This window comes from Pleurodeles waltl, chromosome 1_1 (assembly GCF_031143425.1).
Source record: "Pleurodeles waltl isolate 20211129_DDA chromosome 1_1, aPleWal1.hap1.20221129, whole genome shotgun sequence".
Lineage (NCBI taxonomy): Eukaryota > Metazoa > Chordata > Amphibia > Caudata > Salamandridae > Pleurodeles > Pleurodeles waltl.
Window position 1 is genome coordinate 2,729,160 of NC_090436.1, and position 27,307 is coordinate 2,756,466.

A 27,307-nucleotide genomic window follows, 5' to 3' on the forward strand; every position below is an offset into this window, starting at 1 on the left:
GTCCAGGGATGTCACAGACACTGTAAGATGGCCGCCGCGAGCGCTGTTCCTTGACCCGACAATCCCTTCCGGGACGCGCTGCGGACATGGCGGCCTCCTTGTGCCTGTTCTCCCGCTGTAACGTGCTGCGGGCCGCCCCCCGCCTCCTGCAGCTGCGGCCGCCGCTCGTCACCCCCCGCCGGGGCCGCAAGTCCCGCGCCGACCCCCCCGCCAAGTCCAAGGCCGGGAGAATAAAGGAGCCGCCGCCGGTGGACCCCGAGGAGCTGGTGGTGGTGAAGGCCCGGTACCGGGAGTACGGGGCCGTGCTGGGGGCGCTCAGGTACCGGGGGCGCGGAGAGCAGTCAGTGCTCAGTGTATGTTCGTGTCTGGCGGGTCCATGTTTTTTTTTACACTAATGCGTGACATTTCTAGTGCCTATGCGTGACGTTTCAGTGTTTATGCGTGACATTCTGAGTGACACTTTGTCCAAAGTAGAACATCGTTCTAAGTCCCGAACTGGAATGAGAGCAGGCAGTGGGAAGTTAGCTGACAGGTCCTCAGATACCTCATTTGTCACATTTCCATGGTTTCAGTGAGATACGTCCCCCCCGCCAAGTGCGTGACACTTTCTCGCGAGTGAAACCAAGCACCGAAGTCCCCGTAAAGTGACCAGTATTAATTAAGATCGCCTTACAAGCAGTGAAACTCTCCAAAGAGGTCTTGAGGTTGCTGCAAGGCCACTGAAATTGAAATAAAAGGATATAAGATGGAGTAGAAGGTGCCTGGTTAAAGACCTGACTTACAAACAATACAACCCCCTTCCTTTTAAAGCAGGTTGACAATTTTATTCCTTTAGTTGTCAGTCCTCGTTAAAAATGCAGAAGCCTCACAGTCGCTGATGTTTTTATTAGAACATAAAATGCTGTAATGGGGTTAGCAAAGGAAATCGCCCACCCAGTGATGGACTGACCTTTGCTAACTTAAGTGAGCTTTGTCCATCCTGAGACAATCTCTGCGTGCTGCTGCCTTGGTTCAGCTCTTCTTTAGACACCAGGGCTGGTGGTATCTTTTCTTGTTCGAGGGGCTCTGGACTGCCCTTGGACTGTGTTGGGCAGTTTATGGTTGCCAACTTCCCAAGACCAGTATACTGGCAGTGTTTTGTTCTTTTAAGACTCTGCAAAGGTTCAGACATGCTACTAACTAGGACGTCAAACAAAATCATATGTATTAATTGTAATATGATGGTCTGCCTTTTGTTTACTTCATTTATTAGTCTGGGATCATTACCTTAGCTCTAGAACACATTTAAAATGCTTTCAATTTATATTTGCTGTTTTATGTATGTATGAGGGCGGCACATGACAAGCTTTAATTGATTTAGCTTATTTTTGTACCAGTAGAGACATTAAAATACCAGTGGTGCTGATACACACGCACTCACATACTATTTTGTAGAAATATTATCACTCAGCAGTACAGAAAGTATACTATTTTAAGTTTGTAGTACCTTGGTGTATATGCTAAACCTTTAGAAAACACTCACTGGATGATGTCATCAGTGATGCCATTTGAGATATCATCAGTGATGTCACTGACCATGTCATGAGTGATGTAATATGTGAGATCATAAGCAGTGCATTGCAGGGGCATAAGTTATAATTAGCTCAGGTAACTATAACAGCTGAATTTAACTGGGTAAACACAAGTGACGTGAACCTAACTACAACTTCCATGTAACATTTGTTTTTTTTGTTAGTGAAATTCTACAGATTTTATTTATTCTATTTCCTAACTAGAACATCCCTGTAACTTTAGTTTTTTTCCAGTGAGTTTCTAAGGTTTTGTTTTTTTAACATTTTCTATCTATAATATCCCTGTAACCTTTGGGTTTTTTTTTAAGTGAATTTCTGAGCTTTTTTATTTCTATTTCCTAGTTATAACCACTAACCTTTGACAGTGTATGAGTGCATAAGTGTCTCAGTAGGTCTGCGAGTGGGTGGGACAATGTCTGAGTAGATCTGCCAATGGGCGTGTGAGTGTCTGAGTAGGTCTATGAGTGGGTGCATGTGTCTGACTGGGTCTGAAAGTGGGTGCATGAGTGTCTGCATCTGTGAGTGAGTGCATTAGTCTGAGTTGTGCATGAGCCTGAGTTGGTCTGTGTAAGGAAATGCCTCCTTGGCATGGTTGCCCCCTGACTTTTTGCCTTTGCTGATGCTATGTTTACAATTGAAAGTGTGCTGAGGCCTGCTAACCAGGCCCCAGCACCAGTGTTCTTTCCCTAACCTGAACTTTTGTATCCACAATTGGCAGACCCTGGCATCCAGATAAGTCCCTTGTAACTGGTACTTCTAGTACCAAGGGCCCTGATGCCAAGGAAGGTCTCTAAGGGCTGCAGCATGTCTTATGCCACCCTGGAGACCTCTCACTCAGCACAGACACACTGCTTGCCAGCTTGTGTGTGCTAGTGAGGACAAAACGAGTAAGTCGACATGGCACTCCCCTCAGGGTGCCATGCCAGCCTCTCACTGCCTATGCAGTATAGGTAAGACACCCCTCTAGCAGGCCTTACAGCCCTAAGGCAGGGTGCACTATACCATAGGTGAGGGTACCAGTGCATGAGCATGGTACCCCTACAGTGTCTAAATAAAACCTTAGACATTGTAAGTGCAGGGTAGCCATAAGAGTATATGGTCTGGGAGTCTGTCAAACACGAACTCCACAGCACCATAATGGCTACACTGAAAACTGGGAAGTTTGGTATCAAACTTCTCAGCACAATAAATGCACACTGATGCCAGTGTGCATTTTATTGTAAAATACACCACAGAGGGCACCTTAGAGGTGCCCCCTGAAACTTAACCGACTATCTGTGTAGGCTGACTAGTTTTAGCAGCCTGCCACAAACCGAGACATGTTGCTGGCCCCATGGGGAGAGTGCCTTTGTCACTCTGAGGCCAGTAACAAAGCCTGCACTGGGTGGAGATGCTAACACCTCTCCCAGGCAGGAATTGTCACACCTGGCGGTGAGCCTCAAAGGCTCACCTCCTTTGTGCCAACCCAGCAGGACACTCCAGCTAGTGGAGTTGCCCGCCCCCTCCGGCCAGGCCCCACTTTTGGCGGCAAGGCCGGAGAAAATAATGAGAATAACAAGGAGGAGTCACTGGCCAGTCAGGACAGCCCCTAAGGTGTCCTGAGCTGAGGTGACTCTAACTTTTAGAAATCCTCCATCTTGCAGATGGAGGATTCCCCCAATAGGGTTAGGATTGTGACCCCCTCCCCTTGGGAGGAGGCACAAAGAGGGTGTACCCACCCTCAGGGCTAGTAGCCATTGGCTACTAACCCCCCAGACCTAAACACGCCCTTAAATTTAGTATTTAAGGGCTACCCTGAACCCTAGAAAATTAGATTCCTGCAACTACAAGAAGAAGGACTGCCTAGCTGAAAACCCCTGCAGAGGAAGACCAGAAGACGACAACTGCCTTGGCTCCAGAAACTCACCGGCCTGTCTCCTGCCTTCCAAAGATCCTGCTCCAGCGACGCCTTCCAAAGGGACCAGCGACCTCGACATCCTCTGAGGACTGCCCCTGCTTCGAAAAGACAAGAAACTCCCGAGGACAGCGGACCTGCTCCAAGAAAAGCTGCAACTTCGTTTCCAGCGGCTTTAAAGAACCCTGCAAGCTCCCCGCAAAAGGCGTGAGACTTGCAACACTGCACCCGGCGACCCCGACTCGGCTGGTGGCGATCCAACACCTCAGGAGGGACCCCAGGACTACTCTAAGACTGTGAGTACAAAAACCTGTCCCCCCTGAGCCCCCACAGCGCCGCCTGCAGAGGGAATCCCGAGGCTTCCCCTGACCGCGACTCTTTGAACCTAAAGTCCCGACACCTGGGAGAGACCCTGCACCCGCAGCCCCCAGGACCTGAAGGACCGGACTTTCACTGGAGGAGTGACCCCCAGGAGTCCCTCTCCCTTGCCCAAGTGGAGGTTTCCCCGAGGAACCCCCCCCTTGCCTGCCTGCAGCGCTGAAGAGATCCCTAGATCTCCCATTGACTTCCATTACAAACCCGACGCTTGTTTCGACACTGCACCCGGCCGCCCCCGCGCTGCTGAGGGTGAAATTTCTGTGTGGACTTGTGTCCCCCCCCGGTGCCCTACAAAACCCCCCTGGTCTGCCCTCCGAAGACGCGGGTACTTACCTGCAAGCAGACCGGAACCGGGGCACCCCCTTCTCTCCATTCTAGCCTATGTGTTTTGGGCACCACTTGGAACTCTGCACCTGACCGGCCCTGAGCTGCTGGTGTGGTGACTTTGGGGTTGCTCTGAACCCCCAACGGTGGGCTACCTTGGACCAAGAACTGAACCCTGTAAGTGCCCTACTTACCTGGTAAAACTAACAAAAACTTACCTCCCCCAGGAACTGTGAAAATTGCACTGTGTCCACTTTTAAAACAGCTATTTGTCAATAACTTGAAAAGTATACATGCAATTTTGATGATTTGAAGTTCCTAAAGTACTTACCTGCAATACCTTTCGAATGAGCTATTACATGTAGAATTGGAACCTGTGGTTCTTAAAATAAACTAAGAAAAGATATTTTTCTATATAAAAACCTATTGGCTGGATTTGTCTCTGAGTGTGTGTACCTCATTTATTGTCTATGTGTATGTACAACAAATGCTTAACACTACTCCTTGGATAAGCCTACTGCTCGACCACACTACCACAAAATAGAGCATTAGTATTATCTATTTTTACCACTATTTTACCTCTAAGGGGAACCCTTGGACTCTGTGCATGCTATTCCTTACTTTGAAATAGCACATACAGAGCCAACTTCCTACATTGGTGGATCAGCGGTGGGGTACAAGACTTTGCATTTGCTGGACTACTCAGCCAATACCTGATCACACGACAAATTCCAAAATTGTCATTAGAAATTGATTTTTGCAATTTGAAAAGTTTTCTAAATTCTTAAAAGACCTGCTAGGGCCTTGTGTTAGATCCTGTTTAGCATTTCTTTTAGAGTTTAAAAGTTTGTTAAAAGTTTGAATTAGATTCTAGAATCAGTTTTAGTCTCTTAAAAAGTATTCCAACTTTTAGAAGCATAATGTCTAGCACAGATGTGAATGTGGTGGAACTCGACACCACACCTTACCTCCATCTACAGATGAGAGAGCTAAGGTCACTCTGTAAACTAAAGAAAATAACAATGGGCCCCAAACCTACCAAAATACAGCTCCAGGAGCTTTTGGCAGAGTTTGAAAAGGCCAACCCCTCTGAGGGTGGCAACTCAGAGGAAGAGGATAGTGACTTGGAGGACAATTCCCCCCTACCAGTCCTATCTAGGGAGAACAGGGTCCCTCAAACCCTGACTCCTAAAATAATAGTCAGAGATGCTGGTTCCCTCACAGGAGAGACCAACACCTCTGAAATCACTGAGGATAGCCCCAGTGAAGAGGACATCCAGTTAGCCAGGATGGCCAAAAGATTGGCTTTGGAAAGACAGATCCTAGCCATAGAGAGGGAAAGACAAGAGATGGGCCTAGGACCCATCAATGGTGGCAGCAACATAAATAGGGTCAGAGATTCTCCTGACATGTTGAAAATCCCCAAAGGGATTGTAACTAAATATGAAGATGGTGATGACATCACCAAATGGTTCACAGCTTTTGAGAGGGCTTGTGTAACCAGAAAAGTGAACAGATCTCACTGGGGTGCTCTCCTTTGGGAAATGTTCACAGGAAAGTGTAGGGATAGACTCCTCACACTCTCTGGACAAGATGCAGAATCTTATGACCTCATGAAGGGTACCCTGATTGAGGGCTTTGGATTCTCCACTGAGGAGTATAGGATTAGATTCAGGGGGGCTCAAAAATCCTCGAGCCAGACCTGGGTTGACTTTGTAGACTACTCAGTGAAAACACTAGATGGTTGGATTCAAGGCAGTGGTGTAAGTAATTATGATGGGCTGTACAATTTATTTGTGAAAGAACACCTGTTAAGTAATTGTTTCAATGATAAACTGCATCAGCATCTGGTAGACCTAGGACCAATTTCTCCCCAAGAATTGGGAAAGAAGGCGGACCATTGGGTCAAGACAAGGGTGTCCAAGACTTCAACAGGGGGTGACGAAAAGAAAGGGGTCACAAAGACTCCCCAGCAGAAGGGTGATGAGACAACCAAAACTAAAAATAGTAAAGAGTCTTCTACAGGCCCCCAAAAACCTGCACAGGAGGGTGGGCCCAGAGCCTCTTCACAAAACAATGGGTACAAGGGTAAAAACTTTGATCCCAAAAAGGCCTGGTGTCATAGCTGTAAACAGCATGGACACCAAACTGGAGACAAGGCCTGTCCCAAAAAAGGTTCCACTCCAAACTCCCATCCAGGTAACACTGGTATGGCTAGTCTCCAAGTGGGATCAACAGTGTGCCCAGAGCAAATCAGGGTCCACACTGAAGCTACTCTAGTTTCTGAGGGTGGGGTGGATTTAGCCACACTAGCTGTCTGGCCGCCTAACATGCAAAAATACAGACAGCAACTCTTAATTAATGGGACTAGAATAGAGGGCCTGAGGGATACAGGTGCCAGTGTCACCATGGTGACAGAGAAACTGGTTTCCCCTGGCCAATACCTGACTGGAAAAACTTACACAGTCACCAACGCTGACAATCAGAGAAAAGTACATCCCATGGCAATGGTTACTTTAGAATGGGGAGGGGTCAATGGCCTGAAACAGGTGGTGGTCTCCTCAAATATCCCAGTGGACTGTCTGCTTGGAAATGACCTGGAGTCCTCAGCATGGGCTGAGGTAGAACTAAAAACCCATGCAGCAATGCTGGGTATCCCTGAACTGGTGTGTGTGAAAACAAGAGCACAATGCAAGGCACAGGGTGAACAAGTAGAGCTGGAGTCTGGAAGAATGGCCCAGCCTACCAAGAGGAAAGGAAAGTCAGTTGGGAAACCAACTGCAACACAGCAAAAGAAAGGGAACCTCTCTTCTCAGGAAGATGTTCTGCCCTCTGAGGGAACTGAGCCTTTGGAGCTTGAACCTTACCAGGTTGAGCTCTTAGGCCCAGGGGGACCCTCAAGGGAAGAGCTGTGTAAGGGACAAGAAACCTGTCCCTCTCTTGAAGGCCTTAGGCAGCAAGCTGCTGAAGAGTCCAAAGGCAAGAAAAATGGAACACATAGGGTCTATTGGGAAGATGGGCTCCTGTACACTGAGGCCAGAGACCCCAAACCTGGTGCCACTAGGAGAGTGGTAGTGCCTCAGCTGTTCAGAGAGTTCATCCTAACATTGGCCCATGACATTCCCCTTGCTGGACATTTGGGACAAACCAAGACGTGGGAGAGGTTAGTCAACCACTTCTACTGGCCCAATATGTCCAACATGGTTAAGGAGTTTTGCCTCTCCTGCCCCACCTGTCAAGCCAGTGGTAAGACAGGTGGGCATCCAAAGGCCCCCCTCATTCCACTTCCAGTGGTGGGGGTGCCCTTTGAAAGAGTGGGTGTGGACATAGTTGGTCCACTGGAACCTCCCACAGCCTCAGGAAATATGTATATCCTGGTAGTAGTGGATCATGCTACCAGGTATCCTGAAGCTATTCCCCTTAGGTCAACTACTGCCCCTGCAGTAGCCAAGGCCCTCATTGGTATCTTTACCAGAGTGGGTTTCCCTAAGGAGGTGGTGTCTGACAGAGGTACCAACTTCATGTCAGCATACCTAAAGCACATGTGGAATGAGTGTGGAGTGACTTATAAATTCACTACACCATACCATCCACAAACTAATGGCTTGGTTGAGAGATTCAACAAGACATTAAAAGGCATGATCATGGGGCTCCCAGAAAAACTCAAAAGGAGATGGGATGTCCTCCTGCCATGTCTGCTTTTCGCTTACAGGGAGGTACCACAGAAGGGAGTAGGGTTCTCACCCTTTGAACTTCTGTTTGGTCATCCTGTAAGGGGACCACTTGCCCTTGTTAAAGAAGGCTGGGAGAGACCTCTCCATGAGCCTAAACAGGACATAGTGGACTATGTACTTGGCCTTCGCTCTAGAATGGCAGAGTACATGGAAAAGGCAACCAAAAACCTTGAGGCCAGCCAACAGCTCCAGAAGTTTTGGTATGACCAAAAGGCTGCACTGGTTGAGTTCCAACCAGGGCAGAAAGTCTGGGTTCTGGAGCCTGTGGCTCCCAGGGCACTCCAGGACAAATGGAGTGGCCCTTACCCAGTACTAGAGAGGAAGAGTCAGGTCACCTACTTGGTGGACCTGGGCACAAGCAGGAGCCCCAAGAGGGTGATCCATGTAAACCGCCTTAAGCTCTTCCACGACAGGGCTGATGTCAATCTGTTGATGGTAACAGATGAGGATCAGGAGGCAGAGAGTGAACCTCTCCCTGATCTTCTGTCATCAGACCCAAAAGATGGTACAGTAGATGGAGTGATCTACTCAGACACCCTCTCTGGCCAACAGCAAGCTGATTGTAGGAGAGTCCTACAACAGTTTCCTGAACTCTTCTCCTTAACCCCTGGTCAGACACACCTGTGTACCCATGAGGTGGACACAGGAGACAGCATGCCTGTCAAGAACAAAATCTTTAGACAGTCTGACCATGTTAAGGAAAGCATCAAGGTGGAAGTCCACAAGATGCTGGAATTGGGAGTAATTGAGCGCTCTGACAGCCCCTGGGCTAGCCCAGTGGTCTTAGTCCCCAAACCTCACACCAAAGATGGAAAGAAAGAGATGAGGTTTTGTGTGGACTACAGAGGGCTCAATTCTGTCACCAAGACAGATGCCCATCCAATTCCAAGAGCTGATGAGCTCATTGACAAATTAGGTGCTGCCAAATTTCTAAGTACCTTTGACTTGACAGCAGGGTACTGGCAAATAAAAATGGCACCTGGAGCAAAAGAAAAGACAGCATTCTCCACACCTGATGGGCATTATCAGTTTACTGTTATGCCCTTTGGTTTAAAGAATGCCCCTGCCACCTTCCAAAGGTTGGTGAATCAAGTCCTTGCTGGCTTGGAGTCCTTTAGCACAGCTTATCTTGATGATATTGCTGTCTTTAGCTCCACCTGGCAGGATCACCTGGTCCACCTGAGGAAGGTTTTGAAGGCTCTGCAATCTGCAGGCCTCTCTATCAAGGCATCCAAATGCCAGATAGGGCAGGGAACTGTGGTTTACTTGGGACACCTTGTAGGTGGAGGCCAAGTTCAGCCACTCCAACCCAAGATCCAGACTATTCTGGACTGGGTAGCTCCAAAAACCCAGACTCAAGTCAGGGCATTCCTTGGCTTGACTGGGTACTACAGGAGGTTTGTGAAGGGATATGGATCCATTGTGACAGCCCTCACTGAACTCACCTCCAAGAAAATGCCCAAGAAAGTAAACTGGACTGTGGACTGCCAACAGGCCTTTGACACCCTGAAACAGGCAATGTGCTCAGCACCAGTTCTCAAAGCTCCAGATTATTCTAAGCAGTTCATTGTGCAGACTGATGCCTCTGAACATGGGATAGGGGCAGTTTTGTCCCAAACAAATGATGATGGCCTTGACCAGCCTGTTGCTTTCATTAGCAGGAGGTTACTCCCCAGGGAGCAGCGTTGGAGTGCCATTGAGAGGGAGGCCTTTGCTGTGGTTTGGTCCCTGAAGAAGCTGAGACCATACCTCTTTGGGACTCACTTCCTAGTTCAAACTGACCACAGACCTCTCAAATGGCTGATGCAAATGAAAGGTGAAAATCCTAAACTGTTGAGGTGGTCCATCTCCCTACAGGGAATGGACTTTATAGTGGAACACAGACCTGGGACTGCCCATGCCAATGCAGATGGCCTTTCCAGGTTCTTCCACTTAGAAAATGAAGACTCTCTTGGGAAAGGTTAGTCTCATCCTCTTTCGTTTGGGGGGGGGTTGTGTAAGGAAATGCCTCCTTGGCATGGTTGCCCCCTGACTTTTTGCCTTTGCTGATGCTATGTTTACAATTGAAAGTGTGCTGAGGCCTGCTAACCAGGCCCCAGCACCAGTGTTCTTTCCCTAACCTGAACTTTTGTATCCACAATTGGCAGACCCTGGCATCCAGATAAGTCCCTTGTAACTGGTACTTCTAGTACCAAGGGCCCTGATGCCAAGGAAGGTCTCTAAGGGCTGCAGCATGTCTTATGCCACCCTGGAGACCTCTCACTCAGCACAGACACACTGCTTGCCAGCTTGTGTGTGCTAGTGAGGACAAAACGAGTAAGTCGACATGGCACTCCCCTCAGGGTGCCATGCCAGCCTCTCACTGCCTATGCAGTATAGGTAAGACACCCCTCTAGCAGGCCTTACAGCCCTAAGGCAGGGTGCACTATACCATAGGTGAGGGTACCAGTGCATGAGCATGGTACCCCTACAGTGTCTAAATAAAACCTTAGACATTGTAAGTGCAGGGTAGCCATAAGAGTATATGGTCTGGGAGTCTGTCAAACACGAACTCCACAGCACCATAATGGCTACACTGAAAACTGGGAAGTTTGGTATCAAACTTCTCAGCACAATAAATGCACACTGATGCCAGTGTGCATTTTATTGTAAAATACACCACAGAGGGCACCTTAGAGGTGCCCCCTGAAACTTAACCGACTATCTGTGTAGGCTGACTAGTTTTAGCAGCCTGCCACAAACCGAGACATGTTGCTGGCCCCATGGGGAGAGTGCCTTTGTCACTCTGAGGCCAGTAACAAAGCCTGCACTGGGTGGAGATGCTAACACCTCTCCCAGGCAGGAATTGTCACACCTGGCGGTGAGCCTCAAAGGCTCACCTCCTTTGTGCCAACCCAGCAGGACACTCCAGCTAGTGGAGTTGCCCGCCCCCTCCGGCCAGGCCCCACTTTTGGCGGCAAGGCCGGAGAAAATAATGAGAATAACAAGGAGGAGTCACTGGCCAGTCAGGACAGCCCCTAAGGTGTCCTGAGCTGAGGTGACTCTAACTTTTAGAAATCCTCCATCTTGCAGATGGAGGATTCCCCCAATAGGGTTAGGATTGTGACCCCCTCCTCTTGGGAGGAGGCACAAAGAGGGTGTACCCACCCTCAGGGCTAGTAGCCATTGGCTACTAACCCCCCAGACCTAAACACGCCCTTAAATTTAGTATTTAAGGGCTACCCTGAACCCTAGAAAATTAGATTCCTGCAACTACAAGAAGAAGGACTGCCTAGCTGAAAACCCCTGCAGAGGAAGACCAGAAGACGACAACTGCCTTGGCTCCAGAAACTCACCGGCCTGTCTCCTGCCTTCCAAAGATCCTGCTCCAGCGACGCCTTCCAAAGGGACCAGCGACCTCGACATCCTCTGAGGACTGCCCCTGCTTCGAAAAGACAAGAAACTCCCGAGGACAGCGGACCTGCTCCAAGAAAAGCTGCAACTTCGTTTCCAGCGGCTTTAAAGAACCCTGCAAGCTCCCCGCAAAAGGCGTGAGACTTGCAACACTGCACCCGGCGACCCCGACTCGGCTGGTGGCGATCCAACACCTCAGGAGGGACCCCAGGACTACTCTAAGACTGTGAGTACAAAAACCTGTCCCCCCTGAGCCCCCACAGCGCCGCCTGCAGAGGGAATCCCGAGGCTTCCCCTGACCGCGACTCTTTGAACCTAAAGTCCCGACACCTGGGAGAGACCCTGCACCCGCAGCCCCCAGGACCTGAAGGACCGGACTTTCACTGGAGGAGTGACCCCCAGGAGTCCCTCTCCCTTGCCCAAGTGGAGGTTTCCCCGAGGAACCCCCCCCTTGCCTGCCTGCAGCGCTGAAGAGATCCCTAGATCTCCCATTGACTTCCATTACAAACCCGACGCTTGTTTCGACACTGCACCCGGCCGCCCCCGCGCTGCTGAGGGTGAAATTTCTGTGTGGACTTGTGTCCCCCCCGGTGCCCTACAAAACCCCCCTGGTCTGCCCTCCGAAGACGCGGGTACTTACCTGCAAGCAGACCGGAACCGGGGCACCCCCTTCTCTCCATTCTAGCCTATGTGTTTTGGGCACCACTTGGAACTCTGCACCTGACCGGCCCTGAGCTGCTGGTGTGGTGACTTTGGGGTTGCTCTGAACCCCCAACGGTGGGCTACCTTGGACCAAGAACTGAACCCTGTAAGTGCCCTACTTACCTGGTAAAACTAACAAAAACTTACCTCCCCCAGGAACTGTGAAAATTGCACTAAGTGTCCACTTTTAAAACAGCTATTTGTCAATAACTTGAAAAGTATACATGCAATTTTGATGATTTGAAGTTCCTAAAGTACTTACCTGCAATACCTTTCGAATGAGCTATTACATGTAGAATTGGAACCTGTGGTTCTTAAAATAAACTAAGAAAAGATATTTTTCTATATAAAAACCTATTGGCTGGATTTGTCTCTGAGTGTGTGTACCTCATTTATTGTCTATGTGTATGTACAACAAATGCTTAACACTACTCCTTGGATAAGCCTACTGCTCGACCACACTACCACAAAATAGAGCATTAGTATTATCTATTTTTACCACTATTTTACCTCTAAGGGGAACCCTTGGACTCTGTGCATGCTATTCCTTACTTTGAAATAGCACATACAGAGCCAACTTCCTACAGTCTGTGAGTGCATGCATGAATGTCTAAATGGGTTTATGAATGGGGGTGTGAGTATCTATGTGGGTGTGTCAGTAGCTGCATGAGTGACTCGGCCACAAAGGAATTACACCTGCCGGTTTACCCAACAAGAGTCTACGGTTTTGCTCAAAATGTCTACCCAACTGAAGTATTTTCTACTGGTTACTTAGTAAGTGCTACTTCGTTACGTAAATGTCCAGTGTGTTTTATAAACTACAGCTGTGTATTGGACCACAAGGAAATGTCTCCAACGACCTTGTGTGCATTTAAGTGTGTTTGTTCCTTGTGCATCTTCCTCCAGAATTCTGTGCTAACATTAAACCTACTATAGAGAGACCAACGAGATTACAAAGACCGTAAATCTCACCAAACTAGGGTCCTTCATCTTAGCTATATGACATACTTGCTTCTTTCTTTGGGAATATCCTTATTTCTATTCCTCAGCATCAAGAATGTGCCACTGAAATCGGTATGGAACGCAGTCTTTGGTAAGCTGTTCATCATCCTGACAAAAGATGGGAAGATCTTTGTGTACTAATAAGGTGGATGGGGTGGGGCCAAGTGGGCTGAGCTTTTAGAGAATTTGCATACTCGTACCAATTTAGAGGCAGAACCATGGACTTTGCACTCAACAGGAAGTGACAAGAAAGAACCCACTCGTCTCAGTCATTTGAGATGTAATCAGTGATGTCACTGACCATGTCATGAGTGATGTAATATGTGAGGTCCTAAGCACAGCATTACGAGGGCGCAAGTTATAGTTATCTGAGGTAACTATAACTACTGAATTTCTCTGGTTTTGTTTGAGTGAAATGTGAGGCAAACTATAACGTTCCTGTCACCTTTTTTCAGTGAATTTCTATGGTTTTTTAAATTCAATTTCCTAACTATAACGCTTCTATAACATTTTCATTTTGTTTTGAGTGAATTTAAATTGTAGTTTTTTACTATCACCTGTATGGTTTCAAAATTGGTGAGTGCTTGTATAGGTATGTCAACGAGTGTGTGAGATGTTTTGTGGGTCTGTGAATGGGTGCATAAGTTCCTGAGTAGGTCTGTGAATGAGTGCATGAGTATGTCACTGGATATGTGATTGAATTGATGAGTTGGATGTGCTGTGTTGGTGCATGAATCTCTGAGTGGGTCTGTGAGGGGGCGCGTCAGTGGCTATGTGAGTGGGTACCTCAGTGTCTGAGTGGGTCAGTGAGGATCTGAGTAGGTCTGAGTGGGTGTGTGTCTCTCTGATTGGTTGCATGAGTGTACTTTAGAACCACAAGTTCAAGATTTTAAGTAAGTACATAAAATGCAAGGTACTTCACACAGGTAAGTATAGAACTTTGATTTAAAACAGTAGTACACACAGTTTTAATTAAAATGGCAAATAGCTATTTTAAAAGTGCACACAGTGCAAAAATCAACAGTTCCCGGGGGAGGTAAGTTTGGTTAGTTTTTGCAGGTAAGTAAAGCACTTACACAGTAAGTCTCCTGGGCATAGGCAGCCCACCGTTGGGTGTTCAAGGCAACCCCAAAGCCACAGCACCAGCAACACAGGGCAGGTCAGTTGCAGAGGTCAAAGGAGGGCCCAGAACACACAGGTGCCTAAAAAGAACAGGGGAGCTCCGGTCCTAGTCTGCCTACAGGTAAGTAACTGCGTCCTCGGCGAGCAGACCAGGGGGTTTTGTAGAGCTGGAGGGGGGACACACACACACAAGCCCACAAAACACACCCTTAGCGGCACAGGGGCGGCCGGGTGCAGTAGGCAAAGTAGGCGTCAGGTATGATTGAAAGCAACGGAGGGACCTGGGGGTCACTTAGGTGATGCAGGCAGGGCACAGGGGGCATCTCGGGCCAGCCACCAACTGCGCTAGGATGAGGGTCACCTGCTGGTCACTCCTGCACTGGTAGGTGGTTCCTCTCGGTCCTGGGGCCTGCGGGTGCAGTGCTTGATCCAGGCGTCGGGTTGCTTTGTTACCAGGCAGTTGCGGTCAGGGGGAGCCTCTGGATCCTCTCTGCAGGCGTCGCTGTGGGGGTGCAGGGAGGTCGAATCATTGTGTCCACGTCGTCGGAGTCGCCTGGGAGTCCTCTCTGCAGTGTTAGTTCTCCTGAACTCGAGCCGGGGGCGTCGGGTGCAGTGTGTGAAGTCTCACGCTTCTGGCGGGAAGTGAGAGTCTCTTTAAAAGTTGCTTCTTTGTTGCAGGTTCTAAACAGTGCCTCTGTTCTGGAGAATTTCTTGGTCCTTTAGGTTCAGGGCAGTCCTCGGAGTCCTAGGAGGTAGCTAGACCCTGACAGATGCGTTGCTGTGCAGGTTCTTTGAGTCTGGAGACAGGCCGGTAGGGCCAAGTTAATTGGTGTCTCTGTCGTCTTTGTAGGGCTTTCAGGTCTGCAGTCCTTCTTCTTTCTTCAGGTTGCAGGAATCTGAATTCCTGGGTTCAGGGTCGCCCCTAAATACTCAATTTAGGGGTGTGTTTAGGTCTGGGGGGCAGTAGTCAATGGCTACTGTCCTTGAGGGTGGCTACAGCCTCTTTGTGCCTCCTCCCTGAGGGGAGGGGGGTACATCCCTAGTCCTATTGAGGGAATCCTCCAAACTCAAGATTTAGGATTTCTAAAGGCAGGGGCACCTCAGCTCAGGGCACCTTAGGGGCTGTCCTGACTGGTAGGTGACTCCTACTTGTTTTTCTCATTATCTCCTCCGGCCTTGCCGCCAAACAGTGGGTCAGTGGCCTGAGGGGCGGGCATCTCCACTAGCTGGGATGCTGTGACAAAAGGTACGAGCCTTTGAGGCTCACCGCCAGGTGTTACAGTTCCTGCAGGGGGAGGTGAGAAGCACCTCCACCCAGTACAGGCTTTGTTCCTGGCCACAAAGGGCCAAAGGCACTCACCCCATGTGGCCAGAAACTCGTCTGGTTGTGTCAGGCTGGCAGAAACTGGTCAGTCTAGCATGAGGAGTCGGACTGGTATAGCCACCCTCAAGGACAGTAGCCAATGGCTACTGCCCTCCCAGACCTAAACACCCCCCTAAATTCAGTGTTTAGGGAAATTAGATTCCTGCAACCTGAAGAAACAAGAAGGACTGCTGGCCTACAAGCCTGCAGAAAGATGGACGATGACAACTGCTTTGGCCCCAGCCCTACCGGCCTGTCTCCAACTTAGAAAACCTGCAACCAGCGACGCATCCGACAGGGACAAGCGACCTCTGAAGCCTCAGAGGACTGCCCTGGACTAAAGGACCAAGAAACCCCTGTGAGCAGCGGCTCTGCTCAAAACCAGCAACTTCTTTGCAACAAAGAAGCAACTTTCAAAGACTGCATGTTTCCCGCAGGAAGCATGGGACTTCACACTCTGCACCCGACGCCCCCGACTTGAGATCCAGAGAACAAACACCACAGGGGGGACTCCCCAGCGACTGCAAGCCTGTGAGTAGCCAGATACGACCCCCAGAGCCCCCACAGCGACGCCTGCAGAGAGAATCCAGAGGCTCCCCCTGACCGCGACTGCCTGTAACAAGGGACCCGACGCCTGGAACCAGCACTGCACCCGAAGCCCCCAGGACCTGAAGGAACCGAACCTCAGCGCAGGAGTGACCCCCAGGCGACCCTCTGCATAGCCCAGTTGGTGGCTGTCCCGAGAAGCCCCCGTGCCTGCCTGCACTGCTAGAGTGACCCACGGGTCCCTCCATTGATTCCTATCTGAAACCCGATGCCTGCTTTGCACACTGCACCCGACTGCCCCTGTGCCGCTGAGGGTGTGTTTTGTGTGCCTACTTGTGTCCTCCCTCCCTTCCAGTGCTCTACAAAACCCCCCTGGTCTGCCCCCTGAGGACACAGGTACTTACATGCTGGCAGACTTTAACCGGAGCACCCCTGTTCTCCATAGATGCCTATGTGTTTTGGGCACCTGTTTGACCTCTGCACCTGACCGGCCCTGAGCTGCTGGCGTGGTAACTTTGAGGCTGCCTTGAACCCCCAATGGTGGGCTGCCTATGCCCCAGAAGTGAGACTTGTAAGTGTTTTACTTACCTCACAAACTAACCTTTACGTACCTCCCCCAGGAACTGTTGATTTTTGCACTGTGTCCACTTTGAAAATAGCTTATTCCCATTTTTACAAAGACTGTATATGATATTGCTTTTATTCAAAGTTCCTAAAGTATGTAAGTGAAGTACCTTACATTTAAGGTATTACTTGTAAATCTTGAACCTGTGGTTCTTAAAATAAACTAAGAAAATATATTTTTCAATATATAAACCTATTGGCCTGGAGTAAGTGTTTGAGTTTGTGTTCCTCATTTATTGCCTGTGTGTGTGCAACAAATGCTTAACACTACCCTCTGATAAGCCTAATAGAGCATTAGAATGTTCTAATCCTTGGACTCTGTGCACACTATCTCTTACTTTGAAATAGTATATACAGAGCCAACTTCCTACACATTTGTCAGTTTCTGCGCCGGCAAACAGTCAGGGAGCCAACTTGGCAGCATGAGATTGGGCGCCACAAGCTGCTTCAACAAAATATTCCCAGGTGTACGCCCAAGATAAAAAGAAGAAAAAGAAGCATGTTACAAAGCCTTACACTCAGAAAACAACCTTGAGCAAAGCTGCTAATATAAAGTTCATCGCTCCCTGCCGGTGTGCCCCATAATGGCCTGCCGAACTCCTTGACCAAAAGATTCTCGCTTCTGTGGAGCCCCACAGGATGGCCGGGGCCCCACCAACATGGCAAAACATTTTTTTGGGGGCTGCAGGAGCACGTGGCTATGAATAAGTTGTTGTGGTGACTCTTGACCCAGCCCACATGTGTGCCTAGATATTGGTGTAGTGACAAAGTCGAAAGGCCAGTTGTAGGAAAAATGATCCCCCCCTTTATATTAAAACATTCTATGTGGTATGTGAGAGGGTCTTATGTGATTTTGGGTGTAGTGAATCAGATGTGATATCATAATGTCACCAGAAGTATTTTCGACTGCCTTATTTTTTTGTTTGTAAATTGCGTAGTAGTATTTAGTAGTGTGTGTTATAAATGTACCTTTCTTTTTTCAAAGAACAAAACGCTCACTGGACAATCAGTTACCGAGTGTTGTTGCTGTGTACTAGGGAATGGTGATTATTAGCCCACTCCCCTCCCCTGAGTAGCCCTTGGACTGCTCCGCTTTGCTACCCTGAGAGTCAAGCGCTACAGTGGTGCGCTTTGTTCCCAATGAGGGGCTAATTGTGGACCTATTACTTGTGCAGACCTCACATCTTTCACAAAAAACTGATTTCCTATGTACGCCCCTTGCAGGCAAGCATGAATAGGGGACAGAGAAGATGCATTGTAGCACGTGTGATGTCAGAGCTGACAGGGAGATCTTTGCCCCAACCTCTGGTACTGTAGCAAGTTATGGTTGGCGTCACTTGAAAATACTTTCAGATTATAGGAAATGCAGCATCCCAGCCAAGGGTGCAGAGAGCAGTCCAGCTCTCAGAATCATCCAGCACTAACAGACTTCTTTCCACCCTACAGGGCTGAGTTTAAGGAAGAAGTCCTGCGGAAGCAGTACGAGGAGAAAGTGGGCTCCCTGGCCGCTGAGAGACTCAAGCATGAGACAGAGGAGCATCGGATGCTCATGGCCTGGAATGACGCAGAGAACGCACGACTATGCAAACTGAGGTAAGACATTGTTTTCTGCTGCACCTTGAGCCCCCGCCTGCGAGCGTACTTCCTTTAACATGGACGTTTGCTTCTCCATCAGATTGTTTGTGGCATGCAGGGTTCATGTTCTCGGTTCATCTCATCCTCAGTTTAACATCTGACTATCTTTCTGACACTAGTCCGCAATGTAACGTCTCCTTGCACAACTCCACCCGGCTGCACAGCTCACAGGCTGATGGGAACTTCTGACAGGTTACTTAGATATTTCACTGTTGAGCTTGTGATCGGCGTACAGAGGAGGAGGTGTTTGTACGTCTGAGACAGTCCCAGGATACTTGTTTTTTATACTGATGTGCAGACGTGTGGTTTATTCAGTAGTGATTTTAAGCTTAGGAATTTACCTGCCAATGAGTCTCACTATTCTAGTCTAACACACGGCAATCACATGGCAGTTTTACTGTGCGTGGTTACCAGAGGTATGTAGGTTACCACCTTATCTTTGTCTCAAGCACCGTTGTTGCAGGGTTTTCTTGTGGGGCACAGGTTCGTTAATATCTTCTGCAGGAAATGAGCGGTTGGCATGCGGTGTGTTGGGGTGGGGGGTTCATTTACAGACCCTCTGATCTGGAATACACGTGCACGGTCTGAGGGTTCTATCAATCAATCAATCAATAAGGCACTTGTAAAGTGCAGATTATCACCCCTGGGGTCTCAAGGCGCTGTCTCAATGCACTGTTGTGGGAGTGTTCATCACTCGAAGAGCCAGGTCTTGAGATCCATCCTGAACTGCTTCAGCGAGGCAGCCTGTCTGAGGTTGAGAGGGAGTGTGTTCAGTGTCCAGGCTGCGAGGTAAGAGAAGGATCAACACCACCAACCTTATCGACAACCTCGCCAACTTCGGCCTCAAGCAACTCGTCACTACACCCACGAACTCCGCAGGCCACACACTCGACCCCATCTTCTCAGCCAGCAACCACGTCTCTTTCAGCCACACCACCGAACCCAGCTGGACAGACCACTGCGGCATCCACTTCTCCTACCTAAAACCAGTCACTCACCACCACCGCACACAACCCCCCGACGCAACTGGAGCAAAATATCAACGGATCAACTGATCTCCACTCTCACCAGGGCCCCACCCGTGGGACCCCAGACCTCAACACAGCCACCACCAATCTGCATCGCTGGATATAAGATTGCGCCAACACCCTCGCACTGCTCAAAAAAAAACCAAACACCTCCCACGGAATCAAGGCCAGCTGGTTAACCCCAGAACTACAGGAATCCAAACGGCTATGTTGCAGAATGGAAAAAACCTGGCACCTTGACCCTACCAACTCCAACCACATCACTTTCAAGGATGCCCTACGCAAACATCACCAACTGATCCGCACCACCAAAAGGACCCACTTTAAAAACCGCATAAACGCCAATGCTCCCAACAGTAAAGAGCTCGTCAATGAGCTCTCCACCCCCAGGACCTGCTCCAACGAACCCCCGCCATCACAGGAGTTCTGCAACTCACTGGCAACCCCCTTCCGCCGAAAGATAGAAGAAATCCACAATAGCTTAAAACCCCAGACCCACCAGCTGACTACAAACAACCAAGAACCCAACGCTCCAAACAACAACCACCTCCTCCACACCTGGACCCCCGTCAACATAGGACACCGCCACCACCATGGCCTCCATCCACTCCGGATCACCATCGGACCCCTGCCCACACCATATCTTCAATAAGGCAAACATCATCATCGCCCCCCAGCTCTGCAAAACCATCAACAGCTCCTTCGAGTCAGCCACCTTCCCAGAAAGATGGAAGCACGCAGAAATCAACGCCCTGCTGAAGAAACCAAAGGCAGACCCAGACGACCCCAAGAACTATCGGCCGATCTCCCTCCTCCCCTTCCCACCCAAGGTCATTGAAAAAAACGTAAACAGCCAACTATCCCGGTTCCTGGAAGACAGCAAGGTACTCGACACCTCCCAATCGGGATTCCGCAGAAACCACAGCACGAGACTTCACTCATTGCTGCCACAGACGACATCAGGACCATGCTCGATGAAGGAGAAACAGCAGCAATCATCCTCCTGGACCTCTCCGCAGCTTTCGACACGGTATGTCATCACACTCTCTGCACTCGCCTCCACATTGCTGGAATCCGCGACAAGGCACTCGACTGGATCTCGTCATTTCTCTGAGGCAGAACTCGGAGAGTCCTCCTCCCACCGTTCCTGTCAGAAGCCTCCAGAATCATCTGTGGCGTTCCCCAAGGATCTTTGCTCATCCCCACGCTCTTCAACGTTTATATGGCCCCCCTCGCCAACATCGCACAAACCCACCACATCAACATAGTTTCCTACGCAGACGACGCTTAGCTCATCCTCTCCCTCAAGAAAGACCCTACAACTGCAAAGAACAACCTCCACAACAGACTTCACGCCATCGCCAGCTGGATGGAATCAAGCCACCTCAAGTTAAACACAGACAAGACAGAAATCCTCATCTTTGGCACCAACCCCTCAACTTGGAATGACTCCTGGTGACCCACCTCCCTAGGAACCGCGCCCTCACCCGCCACCCACACATGCAACCTAGGCTTCATCTTGGACTCCACACTCAGCATGACTCAGCAGGTCAATGCCATCTCCTCTTCCTGCTACAACACTCTTTGCATGCTCCGCAAAATCTTCAAATGGGTTCCCGTAGAAACCAGGAAAACTGTTACCCACGCCCTGGTCAGCAACCGATTGGACTACGGAAATGCCCTATATGCAGGTATAACAACCAAACTCCTAACAAAGCTGCAAAGATTCCAGAACGCATCCGCCTGCCTCATTCTGGACATCCCACGTCGTAACCACATTTCCCCCCCACCTCAGAGACCTTCACTGGCTACCAGGATCACCTTCAGACTCCTCATCCACGCACACAAGGCCCTCCACGACACCGGCCCAGCCTACCTCAACGACAGACTCACCTTCCACACCCCCACCCGCAATCTTCGCTCCGCCAGCCTCGCCCTCGCCTCCATCCCCGCATCAGCCGCACCACCGCCGGAGGAAGATCCTTCTCTCACCTAGCCGCCAAGACCTGGAACTCCCTACCGCTCCACCTTCGCCAGACCCAAGTCCTCTTGACATTCAGGAAACGCCTCAAGACATGGCTCTACGACCAGTAGCTTCCCCCGCCGCCTTGAGACCCTAACGGATGATTAGTGCGCTCTATAAATCCTTGATTGATTGATTGACTGGGAGCCAGTGCAGGTCTCTGAGGTGGGCGGAAATGTGGCGGGATGTCCAGGATGAGTCTGGCTGCTGTGTTCTATGTTCTCTGTAGTCTTGCTTGTAGCTTCTTTGTAATGCCAGGGTGAAGTGCATTGCCATAGTCCAATTTGCTGCAGACAAGAGCGTTGGTGACCGTCCTTGTCTCGGTGGGTATCCAATTGAAGATCTTCCGAAGGAGACGCAGAGTATGGAATCAAGGCGGGTCATGGATAGAGAGGAGTCCAGGATGATACCCAGAGTGCATGCATTTCCCAGTTCGGTGGGCCACTAGAAGTCATTCCAGGCGAAGGGGGTGGAGCCGAGTATGAGGAGCTCAGTCTTGCCTGACTTGATTTTGAGGCAGCTGGCTTCCATGCAGGCGGTGGCCGCTCTCATCCCGTTGTGGAAATTTCTCCTGGCTGTTGATTGGTCGTCTGTCAAGGAGAGGATCAGCTGTGAGTCGTTGGCGTAGGAGACGGTGTTTAGGCCATGCTGTCTAACAATTTTGGTGAGGAGGGCCATGTAGATGTTGAAGAGGGTCCGGCTTAGTGAGGATCCCTGGGGTACTCCGCAGCAGGTTTCTGTGGGTGCCGGAGTGTATGGGGGAAGTCTGACACTCTGTGTTCTACTGGTGAGGAAGTGTTGAATCCATTCCAGTGCTTTTCTGCAGATGCTGGCGTTGTGGAGTCTGGTGCAAAGGCTGGAGTGGGAGACGTGTCGAACGTAGTGGAGAGGTTGAGTATGGCACGGATGTTGTCGGTGGCTGTGAGGAAGGCTGTCTCGGTGCTGTGGTTGCTCCTGAATCTGGACTGGGAGGGGTCTAGGTTGTGAATCGACTTGAGGAATTCTGTGAGTTGCATGTTGATGGCCTTTTCTGTTATCTTGACTGGGAAGGGGAGCAGAGAGATGGCTCTGTAGTTTGTCATCTCCCTTGGGTCGGCGGAGGGTTTCTTTAGGGGCAGGTTGATCTCTTCGTGCTTCAAGTTGGATGGGAAGGTGGCAGTTTCGATGCAACAGTTGCTAGTCCGGTAGAGCTCTGGTGCGGTGGTGGTGCTGGCCATGTTGAAAACATGATGTGGGCACGGGTCAGAGGGTGCCCCTGAATGAACGAAGTTCATGAGTTTCCGGTTGTCTTCTGTGGAGATAGGGGTCCAGTGGTTCAGGGTCTGGTGCAGCGTGGGGTCCGTGGTGATGCTGGTGGGTGGTTGGGATGGGTTTTGGTTCTTGAATTCTTCGTATATGTCCTGCATTTGCTGGGTTGTTGACTTGGGGCGTTACTGGACACAAACTCGTCCTCTCAAAGGCTTGAATCTCAAGTAGTGTTGAATCATTTGGTTGGATTTGTTTATTATATTCTTTTTTATTTATTTTAAAGTTTTGACTACTACATTTTTAGGGTCGAGCCTGCGTCGCAAGCGCTTGCGCATGCGTTTTGCATGCGAGACGCTTTAGGAATTAGAAAAGGGCTCGGAGCCCCGTTGACGTCACGTCAGTTGTCTTTCATTGGTTCGTGGGGTTGCCTATTAAAAACTGCTTGCTTTCATTAGTGGAAGGCACGCATACGCCATGCCTTTTCTGGTGGTTAGCCCTCGAGCGCAGCGACCAAGTACTGGAAACATACGAGGCTCACTGTTTCCCGTCAGGTTTGTGGACTACTTTTTATCTTTTGTTTGCAGCGCAATCTCGCTGGGCAGAAGTCGAGCGCTTTGCATAACATCAACCCTGTTACATAGTTAATTGCACTTTTACCGATAGGTTTCATTCCGAGTGAACTGTAGCAGCATGATTGTGCTGTTTTTTCTTTCAATTTGGAAAGAAAAATCCAGTTGCAAGTTTACAACTGCTAATAGCTGTAACTCTGAGAAATGCAAGACCCTTCGAGTTTTTGCACCTTACTTGAGTTAATATAATATCCATTGCCTTTAATCTGGCAGTATCACACAGTAACAATAACTCTTGCCCTAAGGTAACTATAACTCGCGCCCTCGCTCTCACATATTACATCACTCATGAGATGTTTTATGATATAATTGGTGACATCACTGCAACATCTGAAATTACATCATTGATGGACAGACTATGCCTGGCGCGAGTTATAGTTACTGGAGAAAATTGTAGTTGGTGAATTGCAGTTTAAAAATTTGTAGTTTTTGTTTTGTTAAGACATTACATTGTCAATTACATTTTCACATAACTACAATGTTACATTCACCTTTGATTTTGTCATTGATTTTTCTAGAGGTTTTTTTTAATGTAAGGTAAGATTCCCAACTTTAACGAGGGCCACTAGCATTGTGTTGCCGCAGCTATTTCACATAATTAGATTTCCCCGCATTTGGACCATAATCCATCATCTGCATAACCTGCAGAGGTTAAGAAATAACATTGTATTTCTGGCTCAAACAGTTTGAAAGTTGATAAAAATGCAGCTACACGTGTTGCCGCGCAGTGGAAGGCCCTTTGCGAAGCTGGCCTGGTCACCTTTCTGTGGCTTGTGGCTACATTTGGGTGTTAAACTAGTACTAATGAGGTGCAGCAATGCCCAGACAGTGTTACCACGTTTAAAAATGACAAAATAATGAAGTAATGCTGTTACAAAATGTGCCGCATTATGCCACACAATTAGCCTTTTCTTGCTGCACAATTTACTCAACCCTGACGCATAACTTGACCCTCTCCTGCTGCATAATTCGAATGGCCCTGACTGTCACTTTAACCTTCGTTTTTTGTGTGTGTATTTATTTATATACAAATAGTTTTAACCCAGCGACGGTTGCCATTATGTAGTCCTATTCAGAATTGTTTTTCCGCAGGAAATGCCTTTTTGTGTTGCTAATAACTTTGGCATCTTTCCAAAAAAGCACTAACTATCAACTAGTTTGCACATAGAAAGCATCGGAGTGATCCGTCATGTGGCGGCTGAGAAAAAAGGGAGGGGTCCCAAATGGTGTTTTCCCCATTCATCTTTCCTTATCAACTTTAGACACAGCTAGAGCCCAAACCGCTGAGTTGATGTACACCACATTTGTCATATAGCTAGACATATACACACACACACACACTTGGCAGATCCAAGAGATCTCCTGCTGGCCCCAGGAACCTCATTCCCCGAGGCCATGGTTGAAATTAAAAAGTAGGGAGGCTGCGAGCCCACCTTGCTGTGCCTTTAAAGTCCCCAAGGACCCCATCCCTCGGGCCAGCTAACCTTCTGTGTCCTGGGGACATCAGAATTGTGCAGCCAGACCCCAAGCCGAGGAGAAAGCAGAGCTGAAGATTTCCCTGTTACAACAAGCTAGGACTTTGAGCCATGTTCCTGAATGCTCAATTCTAAGAGGTTAAAAATTCACTATCCGTGCCCGGACAGAATGGGGAGACCATTTCTCACTTGTGTTAAATTATTTCCACAGGGAAGAGCGCTACGTGCGAGAGCAGCAAGAAGAAGAGCAGCAGAAATGGCAGGAGGCCATCGCCCTGGAGGCCTCGCTGCACGAGTTCCGGAAGGAGCGGGAACAAGAGATACTGCAGCTTCAGGTGAGAGACTGTGCGCGTAGAGTACGTCTCAATCTACTGCGTGACGTGCACTGCAATACGCCTTCTAGAGTGTCTGCTTGTCCGTAAGGCGTCGTGAACAAATGGTCTGATTACTGGAGCCTGCTTCTGTGTTTCTTTAGTCTCCTGAATGTTACTTCTGTTACTTGTTCAGCTTCAGGTCTCTCTTCCTTTTCATCATGTTCGAATTCAGTGGTTCCCGACCTGTGGTCCGGGGACCCCGGGGGGTCCGTGAAGCCTCCACAGGGGGCCCGCGACTGCTTAGAGAATAATATTAACAGATTAAGTCCCCAGCTTTCATTACTGCCTCAGTGGGGGGTCCCCAGATTCCAATAGTGATTTAGTGAGGGTCCTTGGGTTCCAGTAATGATAAAGTGGGGGTTCACAGAAGTCAAAAGGTTGGGAGCCACTGCTCTAATTCTTTCCATCAGAGCTGTCGCTGTCCTCCCCTGTCCTTGCTTTCCCTGCTGGATCAACTCTCCACCTTCTCGAAACCTTGCTGCTGAACTCCTTCCTCTGTCCTTCTTCTCTGCCCTCCTCCTTCTCTTGCTCTGCCCTTTTCTCCTCCTTCTCTTGCTCTGCCCTTTTCTCCTCCTTCTCTTGCTCTGCCCTTTTCTCCTCCTTCTCTTGCTCTGCCCTTTTCTCCTCCTTCTCTTGCTCTGCCCTCCTTCTCCTCCTTCTCTTACTCTGCCCTCCTTCTCCTCCTTCTCTTGCTCTGCCCTCCTTCTCCTCCTTTTTTTCCTCTGTCCACCTTCTCCTCCTTTTTTTCCTCTGTCCACCTTCTCCTCCTTTTTTTCCTCTGTCCACCTTCTCCTCCTTTTTTTCCTCTGTCCACCTTCTCCTCCTTTTTTTCCTCTGTCCACCTTCTCTTCTTGCTCTGTCCTTCTCTTGCCCTGTCCTGCTGCTTTTCTCTACCAGTCCATGTTCTCCCTGTTGAGTTTCTTGACCCTTTGTCTCTTCTCCTTGCTGTGTCCTCCTCTGTGCTGGTCTTGTTCCCTCTTTCTTCCTGTGCCCCTCATGTCCATGCTTGTTTAGATTGTTCCTCGTCCAGTTCTAGTTCTGTAGGGGGTGTGGTGGTAGTTCAGCACATCAGTGGGATTTCATTCTTGAATGGCGAGGAGTTTGTAGTTCTGCATTGAAGTGATTTGCAACAGGTCCAGAAAGCACGGATGGCAGCTTGCAGGGGCCCACGTCTCTTCGACAATAAGCAAAGCTGTCTTGTGTTGATATTAAACTTCACTTGTATGTCACCTTGATTACATTGGCTCTTGTCAACTCAGCACTGAATAAACAGTACTATTGAAGGCGACATTGAGTTGTTTGAGATCTGTATTGCGTCTACATTCAAGCACAACAAACCCCTGTTCCCAGAAACGCACGTGCTAACCAAGCCCCATCTTAATTCCCCTCTTTCTGTCCGATAGGAAGAAGCAAAGCATTTCATCACCCCAGAAAACCTGGACCAGAGAATTGAAGAAGCTTTGGACAATCCCAAGACCTACAACTTTGCCATAGATAAAGAGGGCAGAGTGGCAAAGCGCACCATTGTGCCCTAAAGCTGGGCACCGCTCACCCACCAGGAGCCAAGGGATCTCTGCCACCTGTAAGACACCAGTGGAGGGGCCCCCAGCAGGACCCAGTGGCAACTTTTTTTTTTTTAAGCCATATGTTGCCCATCTAGTTGGCATTGTCGTCCATAAGAGCCAGTCCCAGTTGCCATCTTACCTTTAACAGGTATTGAGTAGCTGTGGCCCAGGCTTGTGGTACCATGCCACACACAGGAATTGAGGTCAACAGACATCTGCTCGTCACCAAGTGTAGACCAGCTAAGGCCTGAATACACTGCCCTCGTGGGGGTGTCAAAAAACTGTACACAAAGCATGGAATCTAGAGTCTGAAATATGCCACAGCTTGGAAATGTTGTTTTTATTTCAGCATTTGGTGTATTGAATATTTTCGTAGCCTGTGAGAAGCACCTTTCCTCCTGCATGGATCTGAGTGTTTGTCAGCTGAGCTCCTGTGGCCAGGAGTGCATCTGCATTAGACATGTTAAGGTGTCTTGCAAATGAGGCCTGGTTAAAGGGGCACAAATCTTTGTTTCTTTAATCCTGATGCAGTGGTGTCTGAGGACTGGTGTCCTGTCATGTCCCTCAGAGAAACTGCTGTGTTCACCTAATAAGGGCATTGTCGAAGTCTCTGCGAGGATAATTCCTGCCAAGAGTCCTCAGATTTTGTGCGATATTAAATATGATGTGCACTTAAA

General features: G+C 49.1%; 1 protein-coding gene across 1 annotated transcript; it reads left to right on the forward strand.

Annotated features, from left to right (window-relative positions):
- Window positions 1-27,307, forward strand: MRPS26 (mitochondrial ribosomal protein S26). The gene is made up of 4 exons (XM_069202486.1): window positions 1-319; window positions 18,100-18,246; window positions 24,903-25,026; window positions 26,469-27,307. The coding sequence occupies exons 1-4, from the start codon at window positions 87-89 to the stop codon at window positions 26,598-26,600; spliced, it is 636 nt and encodes a 211-aa protein (XP_069058587.1). The 5' UTR covers window positions 1-86; the 3' UTR covers window positions 26,601-27,307.

What these genes read in the sequence shown, in the direction of transcription:
- MRPS26 (XM_069202486.1), top strand. Translation starts at nt 87, where the DNA reads ATGGCGGCCTCCTTGTGCCTGTTCTCCCGCTGTAACGTGCTGCGGGCC. An exon ending in GCACGACTATGCAAACTGAG is followed by an intron (nt 18,247 to 24,902) that starts GTAAGACATTGT and finishes TTATTTCCACAG; the next exon opens with GGAAGAGCGCTACGTGCGAG. An exon ending in AAGAGATACTGCAGCTTCAG is followed by an intron (nt 25,027 to 26,468) that starts GTGAGAGACTGT and finishes TCTGTCCGATAG; the next exon opens with GAAGAAGCAAAGCATTTCAT.